The 19,871-nt window shown below is 46.9% G+C and overlaps 1 protein-coding gene across 2 annotated transcripts; it reads left to right on the top strand.

The window, feature by feature from the left end:
- Positions 1-530: 530 nt before the first annotated feature.
- On the top strand, positions 531-19,554 carry GABRQ (gamma-aminobutyric acid type A receptor subunit theta). 2 transcript variants are annotated; one of them, XM_070462766.1, is made up of 9 exons: positions 531-949; positions 2,909-2,997; positions 7,901-7,968; positions 9,311-9,531; positions 10,934-11,016; positions 11,658-11,795; positions 12,331-12,483; positions 14,051-14,298; positions 14,552-19,554. In XM_070462766.1, the coding sequence occupies exons 1-9, from the start codon at positions 801-803 to the stop codon at positions 15,461-15,463; spliced, it is 2,061 nt and encodes a 686-aa protein (XP_070318867.1). In that variant the 5' UTR covers positions 531-800; the 3' UTR covers positions 15,464-19,554. The 2 variants fall into 2 exon arrangements, with proteins under 2 accessions (XP_070318867.1, XP_070318866.1); XM_070462765.1 differs by having other exon boundaries at positions 14,531-19,554.
- Positions 19,555-19,871: the final 317 nt, after the last annotated feature.

Here is a 19,871-nt window from a genome sequence, read left to right as displayed (position 1 = left end):
CTGGGACCGTCACACCTCAGTGTGACCCCAGTGACCCCAGTCGGTGAACACTTCCAGTTCCCGGATCTCTGTCCTGGAGACCCAGAAGTGTGCAGCCCTGTCAGAAGGTACATTCAGACAGAGCAAATTCCCTCACTCCCTTCACCGTGAAAAACAAAACTCTTGAGCACACGGTCTTTCAAAAGACACGCACATTTTGAATATTTTTTCTTTTTTTTTCTTCTTTCTTTTTTTTTTTACCGAGAGAAAACACGACCCATCGGGTGCCCGGCTGAGGACGCGCGTTCAGCCCTCCGGCAGCGACGCTCCGCCCCTCCCCCAGGCCGGCCCCGCCCCGCCCCTGTCTGTGCCTGGCGGGGGCGCGACTGCGGAGGCCTGAAGGGGCGGGGAGCCGGGCGGTGAGCCGGCTGCGGGCGGAGACTGGAGCGCGCGCCTTTTTTGTGCGGCTTTTGGCACCTGCCGGATTGGTTCGACCAGCGCGACCGTCGGAGTGGGCGGAGCCAACGGGCGCCGGGCTGGGTGCCCAGACGCAGCCTGGAGCGGCTGCAGACGGAGCGCACCTTGCAGCCGCCGGGCTCGTCCTAAGGCTCCGGGTCGGGCACTAGCCCGGCTTCTGGACTCCGGTCGGACCCCTACACCCCCTGCTCCCTAAACTCTCGCTGCAGTCTCCTTAGAGGCGACTCCTCGCAACCCCCCAGCTCCCTCTCGCCCCACACTGTCCTCGCTCGCTCCGTCCCATTCCCCGGCGGCGGCGGCGGACCGCAACCTCTCGAGCCTTCCAAGCTCCGGAGTGCGCAGCCATGAGCATCCGAGGGATGCTGCGAGCCGCTGTGCTTCTGCTGCTCATCAGAACCTGGCTCGCGGAGGGCAGCGACCTCAGTTCCACCCCGAAATTCCACTTAGAGCTCTCCTCCACCGTGCCCGAAGTCGTCCTGAACCTCTTCGACTGGTAAGCGGGAGCCGCCAGGTGGGGCATGGCGGCGACAGGAGAGGACCGGCGGCAGCCTCGGACCTCTTGGACGGAGCGGGCTGGGGAAGACTTGGACCCGGGCTCGCCGATCCCTGGCGCGCCGGCCCAGCCTCCAGATCCCTGGAGGGTGGTGGGCTGAGAGTAGGGACGACCGTTCGAGATAGAACCTTGGTGCTTCAGCCCACCTGTTAACTGCAGCCCCAGGAGTTGGGGGGAAGGATGCCCTCCCCCCAAGGTCTGCCATCCATCCCCAGGGACCAAGCCCCTAACAGCTTTTCCCTGTCACGCCCTTTGGCACTTGTAGGATTGAGGGTGGGAGTACAGGGTGTTGGGAAATTCACAAAACTATGGAGACACCTGTTTGAGTCCGGATTTTTTTCTCTATTCCCTGAGGCGCGTGCATGTATTCATGAATGTGTGTGTTGAGCAGTGAGGGACCTTTTTCGATGCCGCAGACAGAAATTATTGACTCAACCTCATCTGAGCCCAGACAGTGCAATTGGTGGCTGTATAACATATACCCGTGTGGCCTGAGATGGGTGCAATTTTGTAGTGACTCCAATTAGACATTTGAAGACTTGGTGTTTGATTTCAAGTTTGTTTGGGTCTGCAAATACCTGAAGAGATGTTAAACAGTCAGCCTTTACGTGGAGATCACATGTAAATGTGTGTTTGTGATGGCCACAGGTCCTGAGCGCTAGCATATGGCTAGTGCGTGTGGTCCTTAACACACAGAAATGCGTTGCTTTAATTTGGAACTCATTCATGTGCACACTTTGAAATTTTCTCATTAAAGATAATTGAGATTTTTTTAAAAGATGATTGAGAATAATTTTTCAAATGGCAAACCAGAAAAGAACATGTATGAGGAAAAAGGAGGTGGGGGATAGTTGGGCAAGGTTCCAGCAGAAAGCTCTGCAATGTCCTCAACCCAAGATACCAGATTGCGCTAGTGAACACACACACACACACACACACACACACACACACACACACACAAGATCTGCAGGGGCTGACTTCTATAGTCACTGCGTGAAAGATACTAAGAGTTATAGTGATGCCAGAGCATCTCATTCACAAGCCCCTTTGGGGGAAAAGAGACCGCAGTGAAAGACTATGTGAATTGAAAGGGCGCATCAGAGACTTCTGGAAAGGCCAGCTCTCTGGGTCCACTTACATGTGCTCACCCAAAACACGTCTAGGCTGGAAACACATGCTTAGCCAAAGAGATGCCTGCTCCAAAAATGCATGTGTTTTTGAGGATGGCTCTGAAACCCAAGGATCAGAAATGGTTTGATTGACGAGGCTCATAAATCTCTGCTACATGAGCAAGGCTCTGTCTGTGCCATATGTCACATGCCAAGTCTTGGAAACAGAGGTACACAAGAACAAGATTCAGATAGACGTGATAGCAAAATGCTGGCCCCAGCCTAGGTAGTGAGTGAGGTGGAGAATGCAGGCTGGTGGGCTCAGCTCATGAAGGTACTGAGGGGGTAAGGTGCATCCAGACCGATGGTAAGGTGGGGCTCCTTAGGGGGCTTGAGGTAATAGGTTTCTGTGAGCACTCACGCCTGCCCACACCCTCTCCTCTCCACTTCCCTTACAGTTCCCCCCCCATCCCCCCAATTCTGCCTGGTAACAAGAAGCCAGTCTTTATGCCCCACCCTTTGGATAAAGGCTGTGGAGGGGGAGGGGGAAAGAAGAGTCTGCGTCACTGCTGTGCTTCTGGCTGACTCACTGGAGGAAGGGAAGGGAGCAGGGAGACATGTGTACATGTATGATGCACATGTCTGCATCGACTGCACGTGTCTGCATGTGTGCAGGTGGAAAGAAGGCCCTGGCGAGTTGATGCCCGGGGTGCTGTTTGCTGTTTGTTTTCTGAGAAGTGATGCAGCATTCACTGATGACCAATACCTACCAATGACTTCTCTGTTCCAGCAAAAACTGTGCAAATGAAGCTACAGTTCACAAGATTTTGGACAGAGTGCTGTCGAACTATGATGGCCGTCTGAGGCCCAATTTTGGAGGTAAGACACGTCCAGGTACTAGAGCTGAGACACAGCAAGCCAGCCCCACCCAGTGAGCTGACCAGGGGCACTCCTCTGGACTGGGCCCTTCTGCCTCTGCAAACCCCACTTCCTGATCCTCCAGAGACCCCAGCAGAGCATTCCCAGGCCCCAAGTCCCAGGCCTGTGTCTCTTCTGCCGGCATTTCCCCCACTTCTCTGCCCCTTCCATACTCCTGTACAGTGGCCTGAGCCTGAAGCACATTGCCTGGACTGCAGAAGCGCTCGTCACCCCAGGTGTGCTTCACCGGCTAGAGTTTTCTGCTCCATCTGTGGGGAGGACACACGTTCCACTTGTGCACACAGTCTCTGAACCCTGGGCACTTATCCCCATTCAGCTAGTTGAAAACTAAGGGCATGGTCTTCTCTGCCTAGTTTACTTCATACACCCAGGCCCCAGGTTCTGCTGCCTCTGCTCAGCCTCCCCAAGCCTTCAGCTCCCACTGAGTTCAGTTTGTTGCACACACTGCAGTCAGCGTGATCTTTATGACTCCCACCTGATTACCTTAGGAACTTCTGATAGCCTTATCTGCTAAGTAAAATCTACACACCTCAGATCTCAAGCACAGAGATGAGAAATGACAAAGAAACTGAAGTAACAAACTCCAGGATACATCAATCAATACATCAATTTCTCCTGTTGTTGTTGCCTAGCCCCTCACCCCACCCCACCCCGCCCCTGGCTTTGGAAAGGGAGATGGGCCATCTCACAGCACAAAATGACAGGCACCTACCTGGACTGCTCAGAATAGGAATAGCATTCTCTGGCTGAGGGGATGCCCAGGAAACCTAGACCAAGGACAAACAGAAGGGGTGCCTTAAATAGACATTAGTCACATTTTGGCTGAAAGGAAACCAGGAAAGAGCTAAAAAGCAAGGTGGCTAAGTCAGAGAAAGCACTTCCATTCCTGCAGGTGGTAGAACTAGACACCCACTCTAAAGGGTTAATGGATGCTAGTGTTCACATTAGAACATTTGTATGAATAGAGGTCTTCTGAATACACAATGCCTCCGCCCTCAAGGGCACACAGCTGTTAGCAATTGCCTTTGTGGTAGACCACTAGGGGCTCTGTGATGTGCCTAGGAGCCACCTTTAAGACCACGGTTGCCTGGCGCCCGAAGGTTTGGGGGCGGGGCACTTGACTGGTATCCTCTTTGCTGCTGTGCTTCCTTCAAGTGTGAGGGCAGAAGGCGGTGCAGCCCTCGGATCCAAGGTGAGTGTACATTAGGGGCTGGGAAGTTGGAGTGGATAGGACAGAAGGCAAGTGCTAGGGCACAGTCAGCACCCCCACTGGACCAGTTGCACCAAGCAACGAATGTCAGGTGTCAAGGGTGTAGCTGTTGCATTTTTTTTCCTCTATTCATCATTCTCATGTTTTTCAGCAAAGGCTGACCAGCAGCCATTCAAGTACATCAAGCACATTCTCCCCACTGCTTCAGGTTGCCATTTCTGCAGGCACACAGGGCCAGGGGGAGGGAACAGAGGGAACAGAGCAAGGACCAACCTCTGGGGGTTGTCAGGTGCTCCTGACCCACAGATCTCCAAGGCACCTCACCGCCATATTTTGAGCTAACCTGGATTTGTTTACACCTGATGTCTAACCTCCTTGATTACAGTAAGCTTCATGGACATGCAGACCTGGGAAGTCTGATAGAAGCTCGGCCCCCAGTTTGGCCAAAGAGTAGATGAAGGTGGGAGGACAAGGACAAGGCAGAATCTTCTAGCATTTAGACAGAGGGAGGCACTACAGGCTCCACGTCTGGGGCTCTTTTATGCGAGGGAGGGGGCAATCATGGGAGAGCAAGGCCAGGGGGGGTTAGGGATGGGGGTAACCGAGCACTCCTACTGTACACAGAGTCAGATTCTGAAGTTAAGTAGAGTTTCAGGGCTTCGCACACATGCCCAGACATGACCCAACTGTGGTTAGCTTCAAATGGGAGATGTTACTCCCTTGAGAAGAGAAGGAAGATGAAGAGGAGGCATAGGAGGGGCCAGAGAAAGTTAACAAGGCTGCTTCTTTCTGAGCAAGAGAAGTGGGGCTCCAGAGTGCTGCAGAAGCAGGTCCCTAACAGCTTTGCTTAGCCTGTCACTTGGCATGACATAGGTGTGGAGCAAAGGATCAATGGACCACCTTCATCACTCCTTCAGTTACCTCCTCTTCCTCTGGTACTCTGATGGATGCTAGGGAGGAAGTAGACTTGGGGTTGCAAAGTTCACAAGAGGGATGGGAGTGGTTATCCCCCCTCCCACTTTTTCTGTCTTCTTGAGTCCATCAGGAGGGACAACAATGGGATATGGGGCTGAGACCATCACCCCAAAGACAGCATTTAGACACCTTATCTGGAACTTCTTGTTCCCCTCTGTTATGCTTGTAGGGGTGTGGTATCTTAGTTAGGCTCTCATTATGACCACTGCTAGCACATAAGGTGTTCCCTCTATGTGGATAAATTAGAAAAAGATCTCAGGTCCTCTTCAGGTCGCACTCCTGGGCCAGGACTCATGGCTTGCTGAGGGGAATGTGGACTGCACGTTCCCTCTTGCTCCTTTAACTGGGAGCCTTTGGACAAAGCAGAGCCCTGGCACTTTAGGGTTCAGATCCCCAGGATTCTGCTGTAAAGGATGGGATTGCCTGAGTGATACAGAGTGGTCCAGGATTACAGGTTTGACACTAGAGTGAGATGGCCAAGAGGATGGCTGCCCCGCCCTTCTGGGGCTTGTTGCCTGCCTAACACAGCTTTCATCCTTCTCTAAAGGCATGCAGAGAGCCTGAAAGGCTATAATAAAGAAAAACTGCCTTTCTAGAAACCCCTATCACTACAAGCACTTTGCCAGGGATCATTCACAATAGCTCTGAACGCTGGAATTGGTTATGCCCTCACACGGAGTCCCATTTACTTCTTAGGTGCCATTCATACATGGATTCCCAGTGCACTTTATAGTTTAGTTTCTAGGCAGTCAGCCTGCAGTGAAGCCAGCAGGCTGAATTGGAAGCCTCACGCCTGTTTCCATAACAGCAGTGCGATATAATACGCATAGAATAATGGTTCAGCTGTAGGGCCAGGTGGAGGGAGTCCTGAGTCAATGAGGAAACAATAAAAATGTTTTTTCTACAGTACTTTATAGTTTATGACATATTTGCACATCCATTATCACATTGGGATGGGCAGTGCTAACACCTAGTCCTGAAAAAGAAAGCCAGGAGGCAGAAACATAGACACACACATGCACAGATTCAATCACGGTTACATATTAATACACACAAACACCCTCACATATGTACTCATTCACATGAACATACTCAAATTCACTCATTCACTCACACATAGACACATATTCACACATGGTTTGACATTCACATATATGAAGACACTCACATTCACCCATGCTCACACACAAACATGTCCACATTTTTACAAACTCACAAACACCGTCATACATGAACGTGCTCACACATTCACTCATAGGTGTATAGTGACACACTAACACAGATGAATATGCTCATGGGTTCACTTGCACACCAACATAGTTGCACGTTCACTCACACACAAACACAGTCACAAACATTCACACATTCAACCATACTCACTTGGACATGTTCAAACGTTTTCTCAAGCACATCAACATGCATACATAAACTCACACACTCATAAGTGTGATGAGTGTGAGTGTAGAAGCATAATCACTTATCACACTTCACTTGCATATGAACAAAGTCACATGCACAAATGTATTCACATATGTACACAATGAGCATGCTCACTCACACACACATACAGTCACATACCCATAAGTTCACTTACATTCCCAAACACAACTTTTCACACACAAACATAATCATACATTCACTCACACGTGGACATGCTCACAAATATATTAACAAGTGAACAGGCTCACACAAACAACCTACATAGTCACTCCCACATGATATATGCAAATACACACATGTGCTGACACATTCATTCACCCAGAAATGTGCTCACACATTCACTCACACACAAACATGCTCACAAACAACATTCATGAATTCACTCACACATGAATATATTCATGCATTAACATGTTCACATATACAAACACACCCACAAATTAACTCACACACAAACAAGCTCACAAACACACCCATGTTCACACGTTGCCTTGTGCATTAACAAGCTCACATACATTCACAGTCACACATGCTCTCATACATGAATACACAAACATTCACTTGCACAGGAACATACTTATAATTCACTCCCACACAGCATTGCTACATACATGCACATGTTCACATATTTATTCACACACAACACATTCAAGTACACAAATACACTCATGCATTTTTCTCACACAGGCATGCTCACATACACTCATGTGCACACTGGCACATTCATCTGCACATGAATACATGCATAGATTTACTCACATCTGTGAACATGATCCCATCCACCCATGCACACAGCTCACACATTCATTCTTCATTCACACGAAGACACACATTCACTCACACATAGACACATTCACATGAACTCACACAAATATGTTCATGCACAGCATATATCTTGTTTTGGGTCTCATTGTTCTTGAGTTTTTATCCAGAAAACATTTAGAAAAAGAGTGCTTCATCCCCTTATTTTTTCTTTATTTTGGCCTGACCCTTTCTTTTCAGCACATTGTGAGCCAGGCCCTTCTCTAAGTGGTTGGCTTGCATTAACTATGAGCTAAGTACTATCATTATCCCCATTCTGAGGAAACTGAGGCTCAGAGAGGTTAGGTAACTTTTTCAAGGTCACGCAGCTAGTAAGTGCCAAAGTGAGGTTCAAACTCAGGCAGTTTTTTACCCTTTTTCCTACCTTGAATGTAATAGTGTCTTCCTGTATTGTAGGTGCCCCTGTGCCAGTGGGAGTGTCTATCTACGTCTCCAGTATTGAGCAGATCTCAGAAGTGACTATGGTAAGTGTGTCCGCTCCAGCCTTGGGGCTGGGGACCAGGTACATGAGACCAGGAGCAGGGTCATAAACCAACTCCTGTTGCTATGACCTGCAGCAGAGCCCACGTGGAGGAACATAATAGGTTTCGGAAACTACAACCACCTGAAATAAAAAATAAATCCAGGTGTATTATAGATCTAAAAGTGAAAGACCTATGAAGCTTTTAAAATATAAGATATTGTTTTAGTGTCTTTGGGATAGGTAAGGAGGTTTTTTAAAAAGACACAGAAAACACAGATTATAAAAATAAATACTGCTAACTTCAACTATAATAATAATCTCTTTAGGCAAAACTTTTGGCACTTCAGTTTTGTAAAAGAAAGAAACAAAACCAGTATGAAAAGTTTGAAAGGAAAACTCAGATTGGACTATGATATTTGCAACAAAAATGACTGGTATTGAAAATACACATAATTCCTGTGAATTAATAAGAATATTTTAAAACAATAGAAAAATGATCAGAAAATGCAAACAGGAACTTCACTTTTGTGAAGAAATCCAAGTAGCAGATAAACTTATGAAATGATATTTGACTTTATTATTAATCAGTGAAATGCAAAATAAGACCACAGGTTACATACCTCCTGCACCAGCAAAAAGTCAAAAGTCAGACAAAACCAATATTGGCAAGGCAGGAGCACTGGGAACACTCATCTGCACTTAGTGGGGATATAAACTGGAACTTTGGCTTCATAGTTCTTATTTCATTGTGGTTTTGGTATGTATGGTGTCATCACATAGTAATATACATAGTATATTCATATAAGGCAATATTATCCAGCAATACAAGTGAATGAAATTTAATTATCAATATCAAGCTGAACAAACACACAAGCACAATGTTGAGTGAAAGAAGCAAGGTCTGAACACAGAGAGTGTGATTTCTTTCAGAAAAGAAATATAAATAAGTCCAAGTAAGCAATACATTTCTTAGAAATGTATAGGCAATAAAACTTAGGAAAACATGGAGAAAAAATGTAAAAAGCAAAATTATTACCATTAAAAGTTAAGATAATGCATTATTGCTGGGAGATGTGGGAAATATGTTCTGCAGGGGATACACTGAAGCTTGAAAGTTATTGGGAACATTGTATTTCTTAACCTGAATTTTAATTATATGGAGCTCATTTTATTATCCCTTACATTGAACATTCTTACATGTTTCATTACTTGTCTATATTTAGGATAAATTTCATATACCTGCAGGCACACACACACACACACACACACACACACACACAAACTCGGAGGACCGAAAGCTGAACACCCCCACTTACAACTGGGATTTATCTTTCTCTCCTCAGGACTATACCATTACGATGTTTTTTCATCAGACCTGGAAAGATCCACGTTTAGCATATCATGAGACCAACCTTAACTTGACCCTGGACTATCGGCTGCTTGAGAAGTTGTGGGTCCCTGACTGCTACTTTCTAAATAGCAAGGAGGCTTTTGTTCATGATGCAACTGTGGAAAACCGTGTGTTTCAGCTTCACCCAGATGGAACAGTGCGGTATGGCATCCGGTGAGTTCCCCAGGGACCTGGGGATCACCCTGGCAGGACTAATCTCTGCCTTTGGTCATATATTATGCAGCATCCAGGGGGCCCAGGGGTGCACAGTTGTGCATCTACTGCCTATGGCTTTGTACAAACAATGTATGCACCCTGGAACGCCTCGTTGGTCTATTTGTAACATAATAGATGGTCACCAAAGCCCTCCTCACAGACTCATCTCTTACAAACCATCTTGTAAGACAAGTGTAACAGATAAATTTATCTCAGAAAATTTCTCCAACAGGTAGCTACTATGGTATAGCTCTTTCACACACACACACAGACATACAAACCACCTACTGTACAAAATGGAAGTCACTTTAAGAGTTGAAAGAGACAAGCGTGGCACCTGGGAAGAGCAGGACAAAGAGGGGTCCAGAGGCTCCCAGCTGGGGCTGCAGAAAGCTTTTGTAAATCCTCTTCCCCACTGGTCCCTTTTCCCATGGCCCCAGGTCTTCCAAGATCCCTCCTCAGATTCTTCTCTAGGACTTCCCACATGGCTATTGAAATTTCATTCCATAGCTAACCTCAGAGATATTAATCCCTCCTGCCCATTTACAGTCACTGGCATTTGCTAAGCCCTAGTACACTTGGGCTTCCCTGGTGGCTCAGAGGTTAAAGCGCCTGCCTGCAATGCGGGAGACCTGGGTTCGATCCCTGGGTCGGGAAGATCCCCTGGAGAAGGAAATGGCAACCCACTCCAGTATTCTTGCCTGGAGAATCCCATGGACAGAGGAGCCTGGTGGGCTACAGTCCATGGGGTCACAAAGAGTCGGACATGACTGAGCGACTTCACTTTCACTTTTTCACTTTAATACACTCATAAGCAGATGCACAGAGATGGATGTGCTGCAGGGGCAGTTCTCATGGCCAAAGGTGTGTCTGGGTCGCTGCTTACATCAGTGTGTGCACACCACATACATCAGATCTAGCACTTCAGCTGCTTCAGTATCGTGGTTTCCTCTTAACAGCCTTGCTGCTTCTTCAGCAAGAAAGTCCCCTTTCTGACTCTGCAATCAGTTTCCTCCAGGGTCCTTCCCATTCTGACACCCCAAGGTTTCCTGACATGTCATACATCTGTTCTCATCTGTATTAGTCCTACACCACTTTTTGGTTTCTTTGTCACATACAGATTTCCTCTCTCTTCCTTACACAACTCATCTTTACTGCAACTCATCTTTCCTCTGGAGGGAAGGAAGGGAGGGGAAGAGAAAGAAGGAAACAAGACAGGAAGAGGAGAACCCAGCTTTAATGTAGGCAGTGTGGGCTAGTCCTTGGGGTGCCTCCCTCACTCCACTCCTGCACTTTTCTCAGGAACAGTTACTCACCTGGGCTGCACTCACCTTCCCCTTCCTTTTGCTTTTGCCTGCAGGCTCACCACCACAGCAGCTTGTTCCATGAACCTGGAAAAATTCCCTCTGGACAAGCAGACCTGCAAGCTGGAGGTGGAGAGCTGTACGTTTGTCTCCCATGGCCCCTTCTTCCCTTCCTGGTGTGGGGACATGAGGAAACCAAAGGTGCACTTGACAGTGAGAGGGACTGCATATGTCCCCTACTCCCTCCCTGCCCTTTTCTCTCCTAGGTAGATAGATAGACAGACAGATGGACAGACAGACAGAGGTGTGTGTGTGTGTGTGTGTGTGTGTGTATAATATATATAATATATTTATATATTTTATTATTATATTTATTATATTATATTTATTTATATTTATATATTATATTTATATATTATATATTATAAACATATATTTATAATATATTATATTATATTTATTATTATATTTATTATTTATTATATTTATTTTTATATATGGCATCTGGGAGAAGGCAGCCTTCAGGATAGAAATAGTCCCATACGGGAATGTGCCACGCCCTGGGGATTTTGTGCACAAGCTCGTGGCACATCTGTCTACTCTGCTTTCCTTCCTGGATAAGAAACTGAAAGTTCTCTTTTCATATGCCCCGCTGCCCCAGGGTCAGACCCACAAAACTACGAACTGCGGGTTCCAATTGTCCTTTGGTTTTCACAAACTCCTCTGGTATGAAGTCACCTGTGCCTGCTTCCTTTAACTCTGCTCACTTCGCCCCTGTAGATGGTTACACAGTTGACGACATCCTGCTCTACTGGGAAGGCAGTGGGAATGCCGTCCAGGGGACAGAGAAGCTTCACATCCCTCAGTTCAGCTTCTTGGGAAAGACGATCAGTACCAAAGAGGTGTTTTTCTACACAGGTGGGTCTGACCCCCTCCTTCTCTCCTGTCTCTTGTCCTTTTGTGTGCTAGGGAACTCCTGGTGACCTCTGCCTTTGACCTCTAGAATCTCTTCTGCCTTCTTTCTATTCCCTTCTTGTTCTGGACACCTTGCAAAACCCCCTTCAGGAAGTCCCAGAGGCTTACCTTCTGCTAGTGAGGAAATGAGTGCAGCAGTACTTGGCTGGGTTTAACACTCCACGGGCCCCCTTTCGGGGCCAGCTGCTCCATCTGTGGCACCTTTGAAATATCTCCTCTCTCTCCCATTTCAGCTTTAGTTGACATGGAGCAACTGAGGAAGGAAGGAAGAGAGAGCAGACTTGCTGTGCCACATGTGCCTGCTAATATGTGCCATTGTCACTGGCCTTAAGGCAGCAAAAGGGGTCAGGTTTGCAGACTGCCCAGGCTGGGATAGTAGAGGCTGAAGTGGCCATTGGTTTCCCCTCAACCATCCTGTACTTCACCCTGAAAATCCCCTCAGCCCTGCCACCCTAATACCAGTCTGTCTCCTGGCCAGGTTCCTATGTGCGCCTGATCCTGAGGTTCCTGGTCAAGAGGGAAGTCACCAGTTACCTTGTGCAGATCTATTGGCCCAGCGTCCTCACCACTGTTGTTTCTTGGATATCATTTTGGATGAACTATGAATCTTCTGCAGCCAGGGTGACTGTCGGTAAGTCCTGTCCCCATCTCAGGGAAGAACTTGGCTCATCTTGCTCAGAAAAAAGTTGAGAGTAAGGAGCAGTATTTGACTTCACAGGCAAGGGAACAAGATGGGACCTGACTAACAGGCATTTGTACATGTGCCCAGCCAACCCCCAGCAGAGAGACCAACATTGGAGACAGATGCAAAACTCATCAGGGTTGGGATCTTGATATGTTGGGTCCAAACTATCAGAATTTCTATTTGCTGGATACACAAATGAATGGATAAGTCACAAATTTACATTAGAAATGGAACACAATAAACACTGATTAAGAAGCATATCAAAATGCCTGTGAAGCAGCAGAGGGCTTCTAGATGAACTGCCCTTGACAAATGTCTAATGAAAGGCTGAGATACGCACAGTCAGAGTCCAGAGGAAGAAATGACCTGGGTCTTCTTGGCTATAACTGCAGTAGGAAAGTACTGCTCAATCTGGGTTTTGAAGACTTCCGGGAGGCAGAGACATAAGTCCCAGCATTCCCTGAAAGAGGAACTAGCTTGATTACAGGTAAAGGGTAAATTGCAGGGTATTTAGGGCTTCCCTGGTAGCTCAGTTGGTAAAGAATCCACCTGCAATGCAGGAGACCCCAGTTCGATTCCTGGGTCGGGAAGATCCACTGGAGAAGGGATAGGCTACCCACTCCAGTATTCTTGGGCTTCCCTTGTGGCTCAGCTGGTAAAGAATCTGCCCACAATGCGGGAGACCTGGGTTTGATCCCTGGGTTGGAAAGATCCCCTGGAGAAGCGGAAAGGCTACCCACTCCAGTATTCTGGTCTGGAGAATTCCACGGACTGTATAGTCCATGGGGTCGCAAAGAGTCGGACATGACTGAGCAACTTTCACACTTTCACCTGGGCACAAACTGGGGAAGTGGGGAGAGTATCAGGAAGAAAGCCTGGGCTGTCTTGGGAATAACTTCAAATTCCACTTTAAGCAGTTGGAACTTCATGTCTAAACAACGGGGAGCATCAAAGACTTCTGAGCAGTACCAAGGAGGGGCCTAAGCTCCCAAATATATTTGGTCCCACTCTTCAGAATGCCTGTCTATCCCAGACCCTGGTCTCCTTTCTCCTTCACCATCTTTGGGGCAGACTTTTTAGCCTTCTTCTTTAGGAGCACACAGTACACTACACCTTTATATTTGTGTAATATTTTAGTGCTCACCAAACCTCCTGAGGGATGGATTACAGGAAAGCCTATATACTAGGAGGCAAAAAAGGGAAGAAGCATCATAGGGTAAAATGGGGCTAGATGTGTAACTCACTATGAACCATGGCTGGAGATTCTTGACTTGATCCTAAGAGCAAAAGTCACTGAACTGTTGAAGTACAGGCTGGGCCTAAAGATGGGGGTGAAGAAGCTAAGAGGGCAATTGAGCCAAGGTCCTAAGCCAGGAAAGCCTAAAGGCCTTTTGCTAAGGGCCCTCTTGACCTCAGAGATGGCCTTTGCTCCCTTCCAGTGGGATGTGGATCTGATGGCTTGTGCAAGAACTTCAGCCTCCTGAGGGAACTAACTGTGCTGTGTTGTTTATAGGTTTGACTTCGATGCTCATCCTGAACTCCATCAACTCACATTTGCGGGATAAATTCCCCCAATTTTCCTGCATCAAGGCCATTGACATCTATATGGTCGTATGCTTCTTCTTTGTGTTCTTGTCCTTGGTGGAGTATGTCTACATCAACTACCTTTTCTACAACCGAAGAGGATCCCGGCATTCTCAGAGGCAACTCAGAAGAGCCCTAAGAGTCATGGAGCGCTACCGCTACCAAGAGGCAGAGCAGGTTTGGCTTTTTGAATGACAATCCACTTTCCTTGAGCACCTCTTAAACCTAAGATTAGCACTTGAACCTTTTGAATTTCATAGCTCCTTTCATCTTCACACAACACACACACACGCACACACACACACACACACACACACACACAGAGGAGGTCTTGCCTCTACCCACTATGCAGCACTCCAGAGTGGGCGGCAACAGCCCTGGATGCTAACAGCCTTGTATATTCTAACAGGCTCTTGGTCCTGTTCCTCAGCACCATGCGCACAAGAGACAACGGGGAGAAGAGGCAGTTTACCCAGTGGACAAGCCCATCAATCATGCTGACGAGGAAAGTCCTCCCTCTCCTCCCTCCCCAACAGTGGTTGTTCATACAGCATTCAATGACCAGGTTCACCTAGAAGATGAAACTGACTCTCCTCCCTCCAGCCCACGGTGGGCTGGCCTAGCAACCCCAGAAAGTCTTGGCTCTTTGGCCTCCCTCACAAAGGAGGCACCATTGGCCTCCTCAGAAAGCCTCAGTTCGCTGTCCTCTCTCTCTGATGGGGCCTCTCTGGCCACCACAGGAAGCCTGAGTGATCTCCCGTCCACCTCAGAGCAGGTGGTGCACCACGACGGCATTCGAGTTAATGGTATTGATGTTGACAATAGTGTTGTTCCCACTGAAATCCGCAACCATCCTGAGGCCCATGACTGTGCTGAGACCCATGACCCAGAAGAAGACCCTGAAGAGAGCTCTGACTCCAATGAGAGTGAAGATGATGGCCCCAGCAGGAGGCGTCTGCTTGTCCATGGCCAGAGGCGTGAACAAAAAGCAACCTATGAGCTGCAGGAGATCTATAACACCCTTCATGATATACATAGCTTACCTGATGATGTCACTGTTGAGAGCGGCTACCTTGACCTTGAGAAGCAACTCAAGTGTAAAGTTGACAGTACCCGAAGCCTCTATAGTGATGATTCTATGGACTTTGATGGAGACAAGGAGAGCAACTCAGAGTCTGATGACAGTTTCCCCCCAAGCCCTGGCTGCTCCTTCAGTAAAGGGTTCTCTTCCGATCTCTTTCACCCTGACTACATCCCTAAGGTTGACCGATGCTCCCGGCTCCTCTTCCCTCTTGCCTTCGTGGTGTTCAACGTTGTGTACTGGGTGTATCATATCTATTAGTTCCCTAGTGTCCCCAAGTGGCAGGGACACTGTGCTGTGCTCCTTTCGTAGTTCCTTTTTGTTCCATTTGCCTTCTTTTCTGTCTTCATTTTACTTTATAGTTCTTGGGCACTTGAGTCCATTCCACCTTTTTCTTTATAAACATGATGTGGGGAGTAGTTGAAAAGGATGTATTCTGGCCATAAGGGAAGGGATTGAGAAGGAGTTCGAGGTAAAGAACACACTGAATTTCTTTTCCTTCTGAAGACTATCATGTTGTCAATGACTTCTAACACCTAATTAAGACAGAAAAGCCACATGGAAATGTTTACAGGACAGAGAGGAGCCAGATTGGAGGACAAGAAGTATCCGAGCCCTGTGTACAAAAACATTTCTGGGGACTTTTCTGTCCCATTGAAGTGTTGAATTTTCTTTTTCATTCTTTTTTTCTTCTGTTTTTTTTTTCCCTTCCTAGTGATTATGGTCCTTGCTCACCCTCTGCTTAGGGTTTCATAAGAGAAAGCCAAACTGGGTTGTATAAGGGCTAGCCATCTCTTGCAAGTGCAGGGGGTGGCTCTAGGGAACTTGGGGATCCTGAAAGTGCCTTTTCCCCACTATTTCTTCTGTTGCATTTTGAGTGTAGTGTTCTGGTTCAGGGTGGGTGAGTAGGGGTGCTGAGTGAGATGTCAGGATGAGTGAGACAGCATGCTTCCAGCAGGAGCTTGCAGAGCATGATGATGCTGGATTGGAGATTACTCAGATTGAGCCAGCATCTTTGGAGGGGTTGAAACTTCTCTTGTGTATGTGTCTGCTTCAAAATGCTTGAAGATAGGGGCTCAGTTACATCTGCCTGGTCAGATGCTGGGTTGATCATCACTAGACACAGTGCAAGCACTTGGTGAATGAAGACTAGGGTTAGGAAAGTTCACCATCTAATCTAGAATTGCAGATGAACAACTGTTGTGAGTCTAGATAATAATTCTTTCTGTTTGTCTAGTGCATAGTAAGTGTCAACAAACTCACCCACACATCACATTGCCAAACCCTCACAAGAGTCCTGTCTGGCAGAGAAGGCAAAGCACATTGTCTCCAGTGTTCTGAGGGGGAAAAATGGAATTTATGTACCATGCTTGAGGGCATGCATCCAATGAGGGGTGGAGTCATCCCACTCGCTCTTCCTTCTGCTTGTCCTCTTAACTCTGTCAGCTGAAGCTGTCCCCTCTTGCCCCTCTCTTTTACAAAAGGGTGTGTTCCATCAGGTTCTGCTTATGTGCCAGGCATCAGACCTCATTCTACAGCACCTGGAGCTGCAGAAAGAAGCCAGTGACCAGCCAATAGGTGTGAACTGAGCACACTGAACATGGGCACTGCCCACCCAGTGGGCTCCTAAGCGAAGAAGGCAGTAGGCTGCATGCCAACTTGCCAAGCAGCTCCACTTCATTGATACAGGAGGTGGGGGAGCAAGACTGGTGAAGCACTCAGCTGATGTCCCTCCTTCCTATGTAGGCAGCTTCTCCTGCAGCTCCTCAGCCACTTACACTGTTAACTGTGTTCCTATATTTGTGTTTCTGTGTATACCCGGGTGTTGTCTGCATCACATACAATCTGCATTGTTTAGTTCTGCATGCACATGCAATCACTTGAGAAGCTGTATGGTTCTATGTACGTCAGTGTAAGTCTATATTGGTGTGTGTAAGATTGTATATATAACAACATGTAGATGCAAATGTGTGTGCACCCCTATGAAAGAGTGTGTAAACTTATGACTTATGTATATGTGTTTATAAGCTATGTTTATTTATCTGAAATGGGTGTAAAAGGAAATACACCTGAAAGCATATATATTCCCTGTAGGTGGCCCCTCTGGAACCACCAGAATTCTCTTGGTCTTTTCCCACATCAGGGGTAGGGGGGTGTATCTAGCCAGGCTATTTAACTGAATGTTTCTTTTCAATTACCTTTTCCCAGGGAGCAGGGTCTCCCGGTTCCAATCCACTCCTGTCTCCTGGATGGAAGAGGCAGAAAATGTGAATGTAGTCTCAGGAAGTGATCATTTAGTGCCTTGAGGTAGGAAGTGCTCAGCAGTCTGTACATATATACACACAGATAATGCACAAACACAGCCACACACATGTATGTTCACATGCAGCATCACACATTTACCCTCATATCTGCATACAGACACACACACACACACACACACACAAATCTTGTAAGACAGCTAAAAACAAGAAAGATGCTGCCGGAATGTCTAAGATATCCTCTTTGTTTTTGAAGGATACACCCCTCACAGAGAGGTGGGGGGATGAGCAGTGACCTCACATCAGAAGCTCCCATCATGGCTATTTGAAAGGCTTGCTTTCTGGGGCTTAAGCATTGGTTAATTGATTTCTATTTGGGTTTCCAGGACCCAGGAGTGCCTTTGAGCCCTGCAGGAGGCAAGCAGTTCATTTGAGATGGGAGATCATACAGATAGATTGGAGCAGTGAGGACAAAAAAAGGATTTAAGATGTACCTGGCAGAAATGCTCAGGAAGGCTTCAGAGCAAGGGCAGAGAGCCCATTTGTAAATATCTCCATAAATCTATGTACCTTATAGATCTTAGATCTTATTATACCTTAAGAAAGAATACCTGGCCCTAGTGTGCTGCAATGAGAGCAGTTGAACTACTGTGACTCACAGTGTGAGAGTATGTGTCCAGGTGAAGTGGAGGTTTGGCAATGACACCTTTCCAGAAACTTGAACGTTTGAGTTTGCCATTGACTTGGTCGTTTTAGCCTGTGCATTGCCAGACCTCCCCTTGTCTCCTTCTGTGCGTGTTCTGTCGTCAGCATTGTAATTGAGCCCCACCCTTCGCTGCCTCCAGCTGGCTGCCTACATCCCCTCCCAATTCCTCACCTCACACCAAGTAACCCTGGAAGTCAGGGCATCTGGCAGGGTGCTCCTGGGGCTCAGCCCATGGAGCCTTTCTCAGCCCAGCCAATCACAGAGTGTTGTGGTGATAGAGAATTTGAAGTTTGGGCAGAGGGAAGGATCTAGCTTAGTCTGGGATGAAGCAGCCCTGACTTGACTCTACCTCCCTTCACTTTCTTTTACCGTTAACTTTCCCCCTAAAACCCCTTCTCCACCACTACCATGGGAAGGAGACTTCTGTGCCTTTAAGGTGTCAGTTTGTTGTGGGGATATGTGACACAATTCCCACCAAGTCCTTGCCCATTCCATCTGCCACTGTGGAACACCTTTTCAGAGCTAACAATCAATCTCTGTTACTGGAGCTTGTCAAATGTATTCTTACAATCCATGCCATCTTGTTAATAGCAAGGCTGCAAAGTCTTTGCATATTTAGAACTGAGTTTTGCTGAGACTGTGGCCATTCCTAATGGGGTTTCCTTATTCTGTACATAAATGAGCTAACCCTTTAAGCTATTAAATAACGAATGCATTTACTAAGCTATCCACCTGCATGGTACCCTGCTGTGGTGATGAGCACTAAAGGAAATCGTGACTTGTCCTACTGAAAGTGCAGTGTGTTTGTGTTTGTTGTATCATGTCCTGTGATCAATATGAAATCTCTGTTATCAGTGTTGGGTTTTCAGGGTAGGGAGGGGGGAGGGTGTTATAGTGTCTCCCTGATGTACTTCAATTATGAAATACCCCCAGTTGGTCAGGGTCACCTCTGATGACTCAACATATTTTGCTGGGTTGCATCCCTGGCAGCAGCAGTCATCAGCAGAATTGAATTCTTCAGAGGGCAGCCAAAGCAGTGCTATTCTGGAAGCAGATGAAATACAGCAAAGCCACATACATGCAGGTCTTCAGGAGTGGTGCCAGGCCCAGGCAGTGCAAACCAAGAAAGGAAGAGGACCAAGAACCATGCTTCCTGGATGGTCTGATTGGCAAAAGGGCCCAAAGCAGCAGAGATCACTTAAGATGACCTAGTTCCCTCTTCATCCTCATAATGCATGAGGAAACCTCTTTTGCATGAAAGAAACCTTGACGAGTCCTCACTTTTAAAAAGGAAAATATGAAGAAACATAAAATTTCATGTTTCTGAAAATATGCTGAAATAAAGGTTTGTAAATAGCCAAAAGGAGGAAATAAATATATATAATTGCAAATATGCTTATGAGTCATTGTGTTTCCTGTCTGTTATGTTGGGAGTGACCTCTATCTGGGTCCAGGAAACCTCTGCCTTCCATTCATCACCTTTGCCTCCCCACAGCTTTGCATATCCACCTCCTCATCCCCCAAGACATCTGAATCCATGGTTTTCAAGAGGAGGGAAAATAGTGATGGCACTGTTGAAATTTGTTTATGCTCTTGCACAACTCATTCTAATCATTTAAAACAAAAATTTTAAAAATATGGCAAGTCATTGTGGTGTCAAATACAATGTGAACACTTATCTCTATTGCAGGGGGGTTTCATA

This window comes from Odocoileus virginianus, unplaced genomic scaffold, assembly GCF_023699985.2.
Source record: "Odocoileus virginianus isolate 20LAN1187 ecotype Illinois unplaced genomic scaffold, Ovbor_1.2 Unplaced_Scaffold_13, whole genome shotgun sequence".
Lineage (NCBI taxonomy): Eukaryota > Metazoa > Chordata > Mammalia > Artiodactyla > Cervidae > Odocoileus > Odocoileus virginianus.
The sequence above is the reverse complement of the archived record's forward strand: the minus strand, read 5'-3'. Positions and strand labels throughout refer to the sequence as shown.

What these genes read in the sequence shown, in the direction of transcription:
- GABRQ (XM_070462765.1), top strand. Translation starts at nt 801, where the DNA reads ATGAGCATCCGAGGGATGCTGCGAGCCGCTGTGCTTCTGCTGCTCATC. An exon ending in GTCCTGAACCTCTTCGACTG is followed by an intron (nt 950 to 2,908) that starts GTAAGCGGGAGC and finishes TCTCTGTTCCAG; the next exon opens with CAAAAACTGTGCAAATGAAG. An exon ending in TGCAGCCAGGGTGACTGTCG is followed by an intron (nt 12,484 to 14,050) that starts GTAAGTCCTGTC and finishes TGTTGTTTATAG; the next exon opens with GTTTGACTTCGATGCTCATC.